This window comes from Pogoniulus pusillus, chromosome 15, assembly GCF_015220805.1.
Source record: "Pogoniulus pusillus isolate bPogPus1 chromosome 15, bPogPus1.pri, whole genome shotgun sequence".
Classification (NCBI taxonomy): domain Eukaryota; kingdom Metazoa; phylum Chordata; class Aves; order Piciformes; family Lybiidae; genus Pogoniulus; species Pogoniulus pusillus.
The window spans coordinates 3,035,264-3,049,567 of record NC_087278.1 but is presented as its reverse complement, the minus strand read 5'-3'; the positions used below and the strand labels follow the sequence as shown (position 1 = coordinate 3,049,567).

At 50.0% G+C, this 14,304-nt stretch overlaps 1 protein-coding gene across 1 annotated transcript in view; it reads right to left on the bottom strand.

Annotated features, from left to right (window-relative positions):
• Positions 1-617: 617 nt before the first annotated feature.
• CFAP54 (cilia and flagella associated protein 54) overlaps positions 618-14,304 on the bottom strand; it is a 110,434-nt gene continuing 96,747 nt past the window's right edge. Inside the window, 7 exon segments of the mRNA XM_064154959.1 lie at positions 618-1,218; positions 3,482-3,619; positions 5,332-5,458; positions 6,597-6,782; positions 6,985-7,142; positions 8,451-8,589; positions 9,381-9,483. Coding sequence (XP_064011029.1) covers positions 1,118-1,218; positions 3,482-3,619; positions 5,332-5,458; positions 6,597-6,782; positions 6,985-7,142; positions 8,451-8,589; positions 9,381-9,483 — 952 coding nt within the window. The 3' untranslated portion in view covers positions 618-1,117.

The window sequence follows — 14,304 nt, the reverse complement described above, 5'->3', positions numbered from 1 at the left end:
GAAGGGAGGCTGTAGCCAGGTGGGGTTGGGCTCTGCTGCCAGGCAACCAGCAGTAGAACGAGGGGACACAGCCTCAAGCTGTGCCAGGGGAGGTCTAGGCTGGATGTTAGAGGGAAGTTGTTGTCAGAGAGAGTGATTGGCATTGGAATGGGCTGCCCAGGGAGGTGGTGGAGTCACCATCCCTGGAGGTGTTGAAGCCAAGCCTGGCTGGGGCACTTAGTGCCATGGTCTGGTTGCTTGGCCAGGGCTGGGTGCTAGGTTGGACTGGCTGAGCTTGGAGCTCTCTTCCAACCTGCTTGATTCTGTGATTCTATCTGCACACTCTTTCAGAAAGATGGTAGCAAATTAACTAAGAGTACAAATGAAACTTGTAAGGCATCATCACCACAGCCTATTTCTATGCTACCTTCCATCACGCTGACTTCTTGTAGAGGTTTATTACTATGCTGTGCTTCTGTGTTCAGAGTTCTGGTTCATTAACTAAAGTAACAGAATACCCAAACAAGCAAGGTAAATTGCTGCCTGTACACTCTCTGTAACCAGACTTGGCACATTATTCATTAAGACTGGTCAAGAAACTGTAAAACCCCCAACATTCAAGTCAAATGTATCAGAGCTCCTTGACAGTATTTATTGGCTGGCTTGGCTCAGCTCTTCAGGCATCTCCTCTGCTGATAAATAATGCCAAAGTCACTGTCCTGATATCTGTTACAAACACATTTCCTATGCTCCTTCTGCCTCTGTTCTGACTCCTTCTGGCTGCTAACCTTTTCAAGTTGGATTTCCATTATCTGGAAGGGGGCAGACCACTGCTCATCTCCTGAAATATGAATAAAACCCCTGTTTAATTGATAGCTCTGTTCTGAGTGTTGACAGGGAGGCTACAAAGTTGGAAGCAGAACAGCAAGCTGTAAATCTGCATCTCTAAAATAGGTTTTGAATCTTCTCAGCATTAGCTTCAAATAAGGGAATAAGCATACAGTAGCTCTTCCATGCAGCAATGGAAGACAATTCAACATATAAAAGGAGAAGTTCCACATCAAACATCAGAAAACTCTTAAAACAAACTATATTAATGTGTGGTTACAACCAATTTCTATGTCAGAGAGTTGATTTCTCACACATCTTGCTGGCTGAGTTGTACATCTTCCATCAGAGTTCCAACAGCTCAAGGAGATTCCTTATTGCCTGCTTCAGTTATCTGGTGCTCAACTTTACCTAAGAGAGAAATGCAGAAAGCAGATTTGCAAGATTAAAGTGAGATTTGGTTTTCTCCTAAACTTCAGTTAGTTTTCCCTCCAAGGATGTTGAACAACCTTGTGAATTACCAACACTTCTGCTTTGGATACCATAATCTTGGGAGAGTGAGAGCCCCAGGCTGGAAGGTGTGCAGAGAAGGGCAGCAAGGCTGGGGAGGGGCCTGGAGCACAACCCTGTGAGGAGAGGTTGAGGGAGCTGGGGGTGTGCAGCCTGCAGAAGAGGAGGCTCAGGGCAGAGCTCATTGCTGCCTGCAGCTGCCTGCAGGGAGGCTGTAGCCAGGTGGGGTTGGGCTCTGCTGCCAGGCAGCCAGGGACAGAAGAAGGGGACACAGCCTCAAACTGTGCCAGGGCAGGTCTAGGCTGGATGTTAGGAGGAAGTTGTTGTCAGAGAGAGTGATTGGCATTGGAATGGGCTGCCCAGGGAGGTGGTGGAGTCACTGTTCCTGAAGGTGTTCAAGAAAGCCTGGCTGGGGCACTTGGTGCCATGGTCTGGTTGACTTGCTAGGGCTGGGTGCTAGGGTGGCCTGGATGATCTTGGAGGTCTCTTCCAACCTGTCTCATTCTATGATAAGACATCATTCCACTGCAAACACTGTGTAACTCACTAGCTCTGTTAAATCATTTAGAAACCACAGAATCATACAACAGCTTCAGTTGGAAGGATCCTTAAAGTTCACTCAGTTCCAACCCCCATACCACAGGCAGGAACACCTCCCACTAGACCAGGTTGCTCAAAGCCTCAGGCAGTCTAGTTTTAAGCCCTTCAGGGATGATGTGGCCACAACTTCTCTTGGAAACCCATTCACTACCCTTATAGTAAAGCCCTTCTTCCTAATGTCCTACCTAAATCTGCTCTAGTTTAAAACTGTTGCTCCTTGTCCTATCACTGTATGCCTTCAGAAAAAGTCCCTCCTCAGCTTTCTTGTAGTCCCTTTCAGGTAGAGGAAGGCTGCTGTTGTATCTTCCCATAGCCTTCTCTTCCCCGTGCTGAACAGCCCCAGCTTCATAGAGTCACAGAACCAGTCAGGGCTGGAAGGGACCACAAGGATCAGCCAGTTCTAACCCCCCTGCCATGCCCAGGGACATCCTACCCTAGAGCAGGCTGCACACAGCCTCAGCCAGCCTGGCCTCAAACACCTCCAGCCATGGGACCTCAACCACCTCCCTGGGCAGCCCATCCCAGCCTCTCACCACTCTCCTGCTCAACAACTTCCTCCTCACCTCCAGCCTGACTCTCCCCACCTCCAGCTTTGCTCCATTCCCCCCAGTCCTGGCACTCCCTGAGAGTCTAAAAAGTCCCTTCCCAGCTTTTTTATGGGCCCCCTTCAGATCCTGGAAGGCCACAAGAAGGTCTCCTTAGAGCCTTCTCTTCTCCAGACTGAACAGCCCCAACTCTTTCAGTCTGTCCTCTCAGAAAAGCTGTTTCAGCCCTCTGACCATCTTTATGCCCTCCCTCTGGACCCTCCCCATCTGATCCATGTGACATAAGGACTTAGCCTCTGACCTTATTTATTTCAGACTGATAGAATCATAGAATCACTCAGGGTTGGAAGGGACCACAAGGATCACCTAGCTCCATCCCTCCTGCAGACCACAGGGATCACCTAGCTCCAGCCTTCCTGCAGACCACAGGGATCACCTAGCTCCAGCCCTCCTGCAGACCACAGGGATCATCCAGCTCCATCCCTCCTGCAGACCACAGGGATCATCCAGCTCCATCCCTCCTGCAGACCACAGGGATCACCTAGCTCCAGCCTTCCTGCAGACCACAGGGATCACCTAGCTCCAGCCTTCCTGCAGACCACAGGGATCACCTAGCTCCAGCCCTCCTGCAGACCACAGGGATCATCCAGCTCCATCCCTCCTGCAGACCACAGGGATCATCTAGCTCCAACCCCCCTGCTATGGGCAGAGACACCCTACCCTAGCTCAGGCTGGCCAGATGCAAAGAAGCTAATTAACTTTCTAGTGTCCTCAATTTCATTGGCTACAATTTTTGATCCCTAATAACACACAGGTAGGAGAAGCTCTTGGGCAGTTTTGTTGTGTGCTGCATCCTGAACTACAGCAGTGTGATACTTAACACAGGAAGGCTGCAGCTGGACAGGCTAAGAGATATCTCAATCTGTTCTATTTTTACAGCAAAACATCTCCACTGGAAGAGAGGCCACACGACATTGCCTGGGGAGGAAATCCTGATGCACAGACAGGGTTTGCTGTACCTAGCTGAGCCAGTATTTCATCTTCCAGATCCATTTTTTTTGTTGCAGATGCTCTGCAAAGCTTCAGTGCTGATTCTAAATGCTTGAGAGCACGTAGCCATTGCAGTGGATCTTCTCTTTTCTCAGCTAATGCATGTCCTAAAGAAAAGCAAAGCAGACAGTTCTCAGCAACTTAATTAACACCAAAATCCCTTGTGCAAAAAAAGAAGCAGCTCCCTTTGAACAGACTCTGTTACAATGCAGGTGTCAAAAAGTCTAAGTGATTAATGAATAGAAATAAAGAACTGTAACAGCATTTCACTGCTTCACAATGCCACTGAGATTTATAGAGGCCACCCAAAAGAAGCTCAGCCTGCACAAATCAACCCTTCCACAAATCATCTCATAGAATCAGGCAGGGTGGGAAGGGACCACAAGGAGCAGCCAGTGCCAACCCCCCTGCCATGCCCAGGGACACCCTACCCTAGAGCAGGCTGCACACAGCCTCAGCCAGCCTGGCCTCAAACACCTCCAGCCACGGGGCCTCAACCACCTCCCTGGGCAACCCATTCCAGCCTCTCACCACTCTCATCACCAACAACTTCCTCCTCACCTCCAGCCTCACTCTCTCCACCTCCAGCTTTGCTCTATTCCCCCCAGTCCCTGAGAGCCTCAAAAGTCCCTCCCCAGCATTTTTCTAGCCCACTTCAGATCCTGGAAGGCCAGAAGAAGGTCACCTGGGAGCCTCCTCTGCTCCAGCCTGCACAGCCCCAACTCTTCCAGTCTGTGCTCACAGCAGAGCTGCTGCAGCCTCTGAGCATCCTCCTGGCCCTTCTCTGGACACACTCCAGCATCTCCACAGCCGTCTTGTAATGAGGGCTCCAGAACTGGATGAGATGTAGTTGCTGAACAACTTCCTCCTCATGTCCAGTCTGAACCTACCCACCTCCAGCTTTGCTCCATAAAATGATGTTTGAAAGGGCAATGGAAACCTTTTCATGAACCTACAGGACTGGGTGGGATTCAGCTAGAAAACAGCAACAGTTCTCTGAGCCAGCTGTGGTCTGCATGGAAAAAGATGGGAGCTGGAGGAGTGCAGCAGGAACGAGTTCAGGAGGGGCTTCAGTTGGAGAGAGGAGGAGGAGGGATGGTGCCTGGGCCCTTTGTGGGAGGAGGAGGCCTCATCATGGGTGGCAGAGGACCAGGGTGGGGGGACACCAGGGGCTGATGGCAACTGAGGTGGCACTGGAGGTGGCAGCACTGGTCCTTCTCTGGACATGTTCAAGCCTTTCTCTGGGCATGTTCACACTACCTGAAGGGAGGCTGTAGCCAGGTGGGGTTGGGCTCTGCTGCCAGGCAACCAGCAACAGAAGAAGGGGACACAGCCTCAAGCTGTGCCAGAGTAGGCTCAGGCTGGATGTTGTTAGGAAGTTGTTGTCAGAGAGAGTGATTGGAATTGGAATGGGCTGCCCAGGGAGGTGGTGGAGTCTCCATCCCTGGAGGTGTTGAAGCCAAGCCTGGCTGGGGCACTTAGTGCCATGGTCTGGTTGGTTGGCCAGGGCTGGGTGCTAGGCTGGACTGGATGAGCTTGGAGCTCTCTTCCAACCTGCTTGATTCTATGATCTTGCTAAGGAGGAAAGGCTAAGAGAGCTGGGGCTGTTTTGCCTGGAGCTGATGACACTGAGAGGGGGATCTCATTAATGCTTATAAATACTTAAAGAGTGAGTGTCAGGAGGATGGAACCAGACTCTTCTCAGCAGTGTCCAGTGACAGGCCAAGAGTCAGTGGAGACAAAGTGGAGCACAGGAGGTTACATGCAAACCCAAGGACAAAAATCCTTCCCTGTGAGGATGGCAGAGCATTTTTCTTACCAATTCTCATTTTGACTTGGGCTAGCAAGTTGATGTGTGGCAAGTAGATATTTTTTGCAGGCAGGAGCAGGCAAGCCAAAGTGCTGTCTTCTGTGTGCTGTTCAATAGGTTCTCCACAAACAAACAGCTGTGGAAAAGAGCATGATTTGTAAAACCAAGCTGCAAACAGCAAATGAAATGGCAGTTTGAAGAAGTGGGTTAGGCATCACAGAACCCAGGAACTCAAGTAACAACCTGTCAGGCCAAAACATAAACAACATGCTACTTCATAGAGATAGTTCTGAGTCAAGTTACTCAAAGATAGGAAGTTAAATTCTTATAACCTTCCTAATCTCCCATGCAGACAGGCTGAGAGAGTTGGGGCTGTTCAGTCTGGTGAGGAGAAGGCTCTGAGGAGACCTTATTGTGGCCTTCCAGTATCTGAAGGGGGCCTACAGGAAAGCTGGGGAGGGACTTTTTAGGGTGTCAGGTAGTGATGGGACTAGGGGGAACGGAGCAAAATTGGAAGTGGGTAGATTCAGATTGGATGTTAGGGAGAAGTTCCTTACCATGATCTGTGTTAGATAGGATTGTCCTGCTCCAGCAGGGGAGTTGGACTCAATGATCTCCTTGGGTCCCTTCCAACCCCTAACATCCCGTGAGCTGTGATCCTGTGACCATGAGAGTGGTGAGACACTGGAACAGGTTGCCCAGGGAGGAGGTGGAAGCCTCATCCCTGAAAGTTTTTCAATCCAGGCTGGATATGGCTCTGAGCAACCTGCTCTAGTGTCAGGTGTCCCTGCCCATGACAAGGGGGCTAGAACTGGATGATCCTTGAGGTCCCTTCAAGCCCTGACAATTCGATGACTGTGTTGATCCTCCCAGAGGTGCTGAGCAGGACTGTAGCCTCCATTTCAGGTGGGGAAGATGAGGGCTCTGCACCTCTTCAGAAAGCAATCTCCCTATCAGACTGTTGGCATCTGGATCTACATTTTGCAAGTACTCTGTGGTTTGGGATTGACCTCCCATGTCCCTCTCCACAGGGCTGCTCTCCAGCAGATCACCTCCCAGCCTGTACTGGTGCAGTTTATTATCCCTCCCCAGGTGCAGGACTCTGCACTTGTCCTTGTTGAACCTCATTTGGTTCCTCTGTGCCCAACTCTGTCTGTCCAGCCCTCAGCTGTCTCAGCCAAGCCTCCCAGTTTGGTGCCATCAGCAAACCTGCTGAGCAGACTCTGTCCCCTTATCATTGATGAAGATGTTGAGATGCTAAATCATCTACTCACTGCTTTAATGGTAAGCTCATGTGCCCGGATCAGTAAGTTCAACAGTTCCTCTGTAGAAGAGCAATGTTCTGTACCCTCTGCTGTTTGCAGTGCTGGTAGCTCTGCCAGAAGAAGAATACTCTTCACAAGAGTTAGAGAAGCTGCAGAGGAAATAAATGTATCTTCCTGGAGTAAAGTGATGATCCTCTGTTTGGACACAGACAATACAAACCAAAGTAGTTACTGCTTTTGCTGTCTGTTTATGAGGACAAATCACAGAAAAGTGAAGAAGGAAAAAGTCTATTTTAGAGGCACTACTTCAAACTTATTTAATGCCAGCCTCAGCTGTTTCTGACTACAGGAAAAAGGTGTGGAAGCAGAAAGAACAGTTTCTCCTTTGTGCTCAGACCTGCAAGAGAAGTTTAATGCTTGCCACAGGACATTTTTCTTGCAGGTCAAAAATAGCAGCTTGCAGCATCATTTCAGCCTGAGTCTCAGCATCACCAAAGGCTTCTGCCTCTGATATTACTTCTTTTATCACACTTCTGCCTCCAGCCACAGTGTTTTCTAAAAGAAGAGAATATATCAACAGTAAAAATACCAGAGAAAAGGCTTGATGGTGTCTCCTACTACTCTTGAGAAGTCACTTCCATGCTAGGAAGATACAGAAAATCTAACATAAAAGGCTCACAGGATGTTAGGGGTTGGAAGGGACCCAAGGAGATCATCCAGTCCAACCCCCCTGCCACAGCAGGACAATCCTATCTAACACAGATCACAGAGGAACACATCCAGACAGGCCTTCAAAGTCTCCAGAGAAGGAGACTCCACAGCCTCCCTGGGCAGCCTGTGCCAGTGCTCTGGGACCCTTAGAGTAAAGAAGTTCCCCCTTGTGTTGAGGTGCAACCTCTTGCACTGCAGCCTGATCTAGTGAGGAATGTCCCTGGTGTCTATAAGGGGTTGGCCTGGATGACCTTTGGAGGTCCCTTCTAACCCAAACCATTCTCTGGTTGTATGAGATATATAGGAAGAGTTCATTTATTTGAGATATAAAAAGTAGGAAAACCCCCAAACTTTTGAGACTTTTAAAACTATAACTACATGTCATCCAGTTCTGGAGTCCCCTTTACAAGAAGGATGTGGAGATGCTGGAGTGTGTCCAGAGAAGAGCCACAAGGATGCTCAGAGGGCTGAGTCACCTCTGCTATGAGGACAGCCTGAAAGAGTTGGGGCTGTGCAGGCTGGAGCAGAGGACCCAGGTGACCTCCTTGTGGCCTTCCAGGATCTGAAGGGAGCTGCAAAACAGCTGGGGAAGGATTTTTTAGGCTGTCAGGGAGTGACAGGGGCAGTGGAGCAAAGCTGGAGGTGGGGAGGAAGTTGTTGAGCAGGAGAGTGGTGAGAGGCTGGAATGGGTTGCCCAGGGAGGTGGTTGAGGCCCCATGGCTGGAGGTGTTTAAGGCCAGGCTGGCTGAGGCTGTGTGCAGCCTGCTCTAGGGTAGGGTGTCCCTGGGCATGGCAGGGGGGTTGGAACTGGCTACTCCTTGTGGTCCCTTCCTACCCTGCCTGATTCTCTGAGCAGCAGTGTTTTTTAAAAACACTAGAGCATCTAAAACCTTTCCATACACAACCCAGCAGAAGACAATGACCATTCCATGACAATGAATATAATGCTTTGTGTTTACACCCTCCAGGGAGAGCCTGCAGTCAGAAATACATTCCCCTTGTCGCGCTGGATGAACTTAATACAAAGAGCTGCTCAGTGGTAACACAGCCCCAGAATTAATTAGTATTTTTGATTTATGAAGAAGAACTGTGCCTGGATAGGCTCACCTGCACATTATAATCCCAAAGGACAGACCAGAAAAAGGGCAATACCTTCCACAGAAGCAGCACCAGCTGCTTGTGTCAGCAGCGCAGCCACTAACGTCGCTCGGCACCTCAGCCACAGCCGTGCATTGATCCTGTCTCTTGCTGTTCCACAGTGAGGCAGTCCAGCAGCTTCAGCAAAGGAGTCCTCAGCAGTTCCAAAAGCAAGAGAAATGTTACTTCATGAATCAACTACTTCACTACAAACAAAGCAACAGGGCAGCGTCAAGCTGAAACGAAATCAAACTAATGAGGGGGGAGGTTGGGCTCTTCTCCCTGTTCTGGGGTGATAAAATGAGAGGAAATGGCCTGAAACTGTACCAGGGGAGGCTTAGGTTTGAGATGAGGAAAGAGTGCTGGGGCCAGAATGGCTGAGAGCAGCCAGGCAGAGAGGGAGCTGGGGGTGCTGGCAGAGAGGAGCTGCAGAGGAGGCAGCAGTGCCCAGGTGGGCAGCAGAGCCAATGGCATCCTGGGCTGGCTCAGGAGCAGTGTGGGCAGCAGGACAAGGGAGGTTCTTGTGCCCCTGTGCTCAGCACTGCTCAGGCCACCCCTGCAGTGCTGTGTCCAGTTCTGGGCTCCTCCATTGCAGAGAGATGTTGAGGTGCTGGAAGGGCAGCAAGGCTGGGGAGGGGCCTGGAGCACAGCCCTGTGAGGAGAGGCTGAGGGAGCTGGGGGTGTGCAGCCTGCAGAAGAGGAGGCTCAGGGCAGAATGGGCTGCCCAGGGAGGTGGTGGAGTCACTGTCCCTGGAGGTGTTGAAGCCAAGCCTGGCTGGGGCACTTAGTGCCATGGTCTGGTTGACTGGCCAGGGCTGGGTGCTAGGTTGGACTGGGTGAGCTTGGAGGTCTCTTCTAATCTGGATGATTCTACCAAAGGAACATCCACCTACATCCCAGAGGAACACCCACCCACACAGAGACCAAAGGCACATCCACACGTACCAAGCGCTCCACTCCCTTCCTTCTCTCTCGAGGAGGTGCCATTCCCCTCCTCAAAATGTTTGCTTCTTGGAGAAGTCGAATTGCAGAGAAAGCCAAAGCCACACTGTGATAAAGAAGCACATTAAAAAAACCCTTCACTAATTCTATTTGCCTCTTTGTGCCTGTGTTAGAATGGAGACCTCATTCCTGATCAAAATGTTGCACTCAGACTGTAGGCAATGCAGCCTGAAGTCATGGGATAGCAGTGAGAGGAGAAGTTCTGCCAATTAGAGACATGACCTGATAATAATGGATAAGCCAAGAGATATCATATTGCTTTGGAGCAATCAGAGCACAACTTCACTATGAGTTTCAGCCATACATATTTGTCTTCAGGGATGGGCTTTTAGAAACCAGAAGGTGCAAAAACACTGAAAATGACAGAATATAACAGCAGAGTTCTGTGTCTCATCCAAAGCTAGAGGTAAGGAAACAACTTTCTCCTTAAAGATCTCTCTCTTTAAAGCCTTTCCAGGCTAGATGTTAACCCTTCTGCTAAAGCCACAAGGACCAATACTCAGAGGATCATCACAAACATCCTCAACTGCAAACTGAGCCAGGTGCCATCATGGCAGAACTTCATCTCTAAGCAATCATCTGATGCTGCATCTACTTCCCCCCCACACTCCCAATCATGAATCCTTCACTGGAGCTGTCATAGGTTCATGAATGGTTTGGGTTGGAAGGGACCATAAAGATGCCTAATTTGTAGTCATCTGCTAAGAATCATAGAATGGTTTAGGTTGGAAGGGACTTCAAAGTTCCTCCAGTTTCAACACCTCTGCCATAGGCAGGGACACCTCCCACTAGAACAGGTTGCCCAAGGCGTCATCCAACCCATCCTTGAACATGTCCAGCAAGGAAGCATCCACAGCCTCCCTGGGCAACCTGTTCCAGTGTCTCACCACCCTCCTAGAAAGAATTTCTCCCTAATCTTCTCTCTAAATCTGCCTTCCTCAAGCTTCAATCTATTTCCTTTCATCCTATCACAACAAGTTCATTCCAAACAACAGCTGGCCTGGAGAAGTGGAGGCTCAGGGGTGACCTCATCGCTGTCTACAACTACCTGAAGGGAGGCTGTAGCCAGGTGGGGTTGGGCTCTTCTGCCAGGCAAGCAGCAGCAGAACAAGGGGACACAGCCTCAAGCAGTGCCAGGGGAGGTCTAGGCTGGATGTTAGGAGGAAGCTGTTGGCAGAGAGAGTGATTGGCATTGGAATGGGCTGCCCAGGGAGGTGGTGGAGTCCCAGTCCCTGGAGGTGTTGAAGCCAATCCTGGCTGGGGCACTTAGTGCCATGGTCTGGATGACTGGTCAGGGCTGGGTGCTAGGTTGGACTGGATGATCTTGGAGGTCACTTCCAACCTGGTTGGTTCTATGATCTAAACCACTCCAGACACTGCTAGGACTGGTGTAGGATTGAACTGGCATTTCAAAATATTGCCAGTTGGGATAGCAAAATATTGTCAACTTTCTTAAAATAAAGCAGTACCTAGCTGTGTTTTCCCTTTTTGTGCTGCCTTTTAGAGCTTTCAGCCAGGCTGTTCAGCTTTACTGACACCTATAAACCTGTACATCTCTAAGAGCAGACTGGCTGAACACAAGCATTACCACGCTACAAGGACACTTGCAAAACCAGCACAGTCAGACCGTTTGCACAACAGGATTTGTTGCCACAAGAACTTGCTGCTCAAACTACTTTGAGAACTACCAATGTGACCAAGAGAGCAAATGGCATCCTGGGGTGCATCAAGAATCACAGAATCAACCAGGTTGGAAGAGACCTCCAAGATCATCCAGTCCAACCTAGCACCCAGCCCTGGCCAATCAACCAGACCATGGCACTGAGTGCCTCAGCCAGGCTTTGCTTGAGCACCTCCTCTGGCACAACTTGAGACTGTGTCCCCTTGTTCTGTTGCTGGTCTCTTCCAACCCCTAATATCCTGTGATCCTGTAATCACTTTTGCTGTGAAGAACTTCTTCCTAACATCCAGCCTGAACCTGCCCTGCTGCTGCAGTTTGAGGCTGTGTCCCCTCGTTTTGTTGCTGCTTGCCTGGCAGCAGAGCCCAACCCCACCTGGCTACAGCCTCCCTTCAGGTAGTTGCAGGCAGCAATGAGCTCTGCCCTGAGCCTCCTCTGCTGCAGGCTGCACACCCCCAGCTCCCTCAGCCTCTCCTCACAGGGCTGTGCTCCAGGCCCCTCACCAGCTCTGTCACCCTCTTCTGGACACGTACTGCTAGCTCAACAACTCTCTTGAATTGAGAGGCATCTTAGTGCCCCAGCCAGGCTTTGCTTGAACACCTCCAGGGACAGTGACTCCACCACCTCCCTGGGCAGCCCATTCCAATGCCAATCACTCTCTGCCAACAACTTCCTCCTAACATCCAGCCTAGACCTCTCCTGGCACAAGTTGAGACTGTGACCCCTTGTTCTGTTGCTGGTTGCCTATCCTCATAGCAGAGCTGCTGCAGCCCTCTGTTCCAGTGGAATTAGTCCTAACCAGAAACTTCTTCTGAGGGGTCTTATTTTTTCCTTTTTTGGAGGCAGAAGCTGTGAGGCAGAAGCTTGCCTTGATGAAATTTTTGTGAGCCTCTTGTGCTGTCAGCAAGAGTGATGTGTCTATCTATCTGCCTTGACAAAATACACATCCCTTTATGGGCTGAACGGGGCAGTGACAAGATGATCAAAATAGGAGAGCACAGCTGACTATAACAATTCCACCACTAAGTCATTTTGCCAAAGGAGGAGGAAAGGGAGAGGAAAAAAAGATGATGAATTTCTGTAATATCATGCAAAGTTTGATTCCTAGGCTGGCAGGCAGCAAACATTCAGCTGTCTGAAGGGATGTTTCATTTGTATCTGAGGCAGATCTACCAGTGCTTTCCATGGAGGGCAGTGCAAGAAAATGGTAAAATAGGTTTAAAACCCCCCAAAGTTTTGCTTTGTTTGGTGGTGTTCTGTGGGTTGGGTTTTGTTTCCCCCCCCCCCCCCCCCCCGCTATCTGACCACTATCAATGTATCACAGAATGGATTAGGTTGGAAAGGACCTCAAAGCTCATCCAGTTCCAACCCCCTGCCATAGGCAGGGACACTCCCAGCACAACAGGTCTCTCAAAGCCTTGAACACCTCCAGGGAGGGAGCAGCCATAACCTCCCTGAGCAACCTCTTCCACTGCCTCACCACCCTCACCTTTGTTAACACCTAGCTTGAATCTCTCCTCTTTAAGTTTAAACCCATTGCCCCTCATCCTGGCATTACAAGACCTTGTAAATATATGAGGCTCATTAAACAGCTATCAAAAATGTGAGAGACCCCCCCAAAAAAAAAACAGGATTCATAAAATGCTTCACAGCCATTGGAGCCCTTGATAGCCTAAAAAAGTTTCTGGAGGCTAAGGCAAGTTGGAAGGCAAGACAGAAACTACACTTTAGGATATAACTGCATGTCAAAAAGAAGGGCCCTGGCACGGAAAATCACAGCTCACAGGATGTTAGGGGTTGGAAGGGACCCAAGGAGATCATAGAGTCCAGCCCCCTGTCAGAGCAGGACAGTACTATCTAACACAGAGGAACACATCCAGACAGGCCTTCAAAGTCTCCACAGAAGGAGACTCCATGACCTCTCTAGGCAGCCTGTGTCAGTGCTCTGGGACCCTTCCAGTAAAGAAGTTCCCCCTTGTGTTGAGGCAGAAGCTCTTTTGCTGCAGCTTACACCCATTGCTCCTTGTCCTACCCCAGGCAGCAGTGAGCAGAGCCTGTCCCCCACTCCTGGGAACCCTCAGATACTTATCAACATTGATCAAATGTCCTCTCAGTCTTCTCTTCTCCAGACTAAGCAGCCTCAGGTCCCTCAGCCTCTCCTCATCAGCCATGCCCTCCAGTCCCCTCAGCATCCTCATAGCCCTCCCTTGGACCTTCTCCAGCAGATCCCTGTTCCTCTGCAACTGGGGAGCCCAAAACTGAACACAGTATTCAAGATGAGGTCTCAGCAGGGCAGAGTAGAGGGGGAGGAGAACCTCCCTTGATCTGCTGGCCACACTCCTCCTAATACACCCCAGGCTCCCATTGGCCTTCTTGGCCAGCAGGGCACATTGCTGTGCCATGGGGAACTTGTTAGCCACCAGCACCCCCAGCTCCCTCTCCACAGGGCTGTTCTCCAGCAGATCACCTCCCAGCCTGGACTGGTGCAGTTTATTATCCCTCCCCAGATGCAGGACTCTGCACTTGTCCTTGTTTAACTTCATCTGGTCCCTCTGTGCCCAGCTCTCAGCCTGTGCAGGTCTCTGTGCCCAGCTCTCAGCCTGCCCAGGTCTCTCTGGATGGCAGCACGGCCTGCAGCTGTCTCAGCCAAGCCTCCCAGCTTGGTTTCATCAGCAAACTTGCTGAGCAGACACTCTGTGCCCTCATCAATGTCACTGATGAAGATGTTGAACAGGATTGGCCCCAGCACTGATCCCTGGAGGACACCACTGGTCACAGCTCTCCAGCTGGACCTGGCACCTCTGATCACCACCCTCTGAACATTATCTTGCAACCAGTTGCAACCAAAATGACTTGCAGACTGGAACCAGTTTAGCAAAGTGAGAAAATTTGGGTCAGAGCTCTACTACTACAGGTTGTACCAAGCCTAGTATCATGCTAAACCAGGTTTATACACAGAGTGTTTCATACTTGTGCTAGTTTGAGCCTAGCTGGAATATTTTAGTGAGCATTTTGTTTGTACCCTAAAACCACCACCTAGAGAAATCAGAGGGACAGAACTGATTATCTTTACAAACTATAAAATAAAGCAAAGGCACAAATTTAAATGCCAATGCAACATCTGTAGATATATTAGTGAGGTTGCTAAGGCTGGTTGCCAGGATTTAGGATATTAATGGAAATGTAAA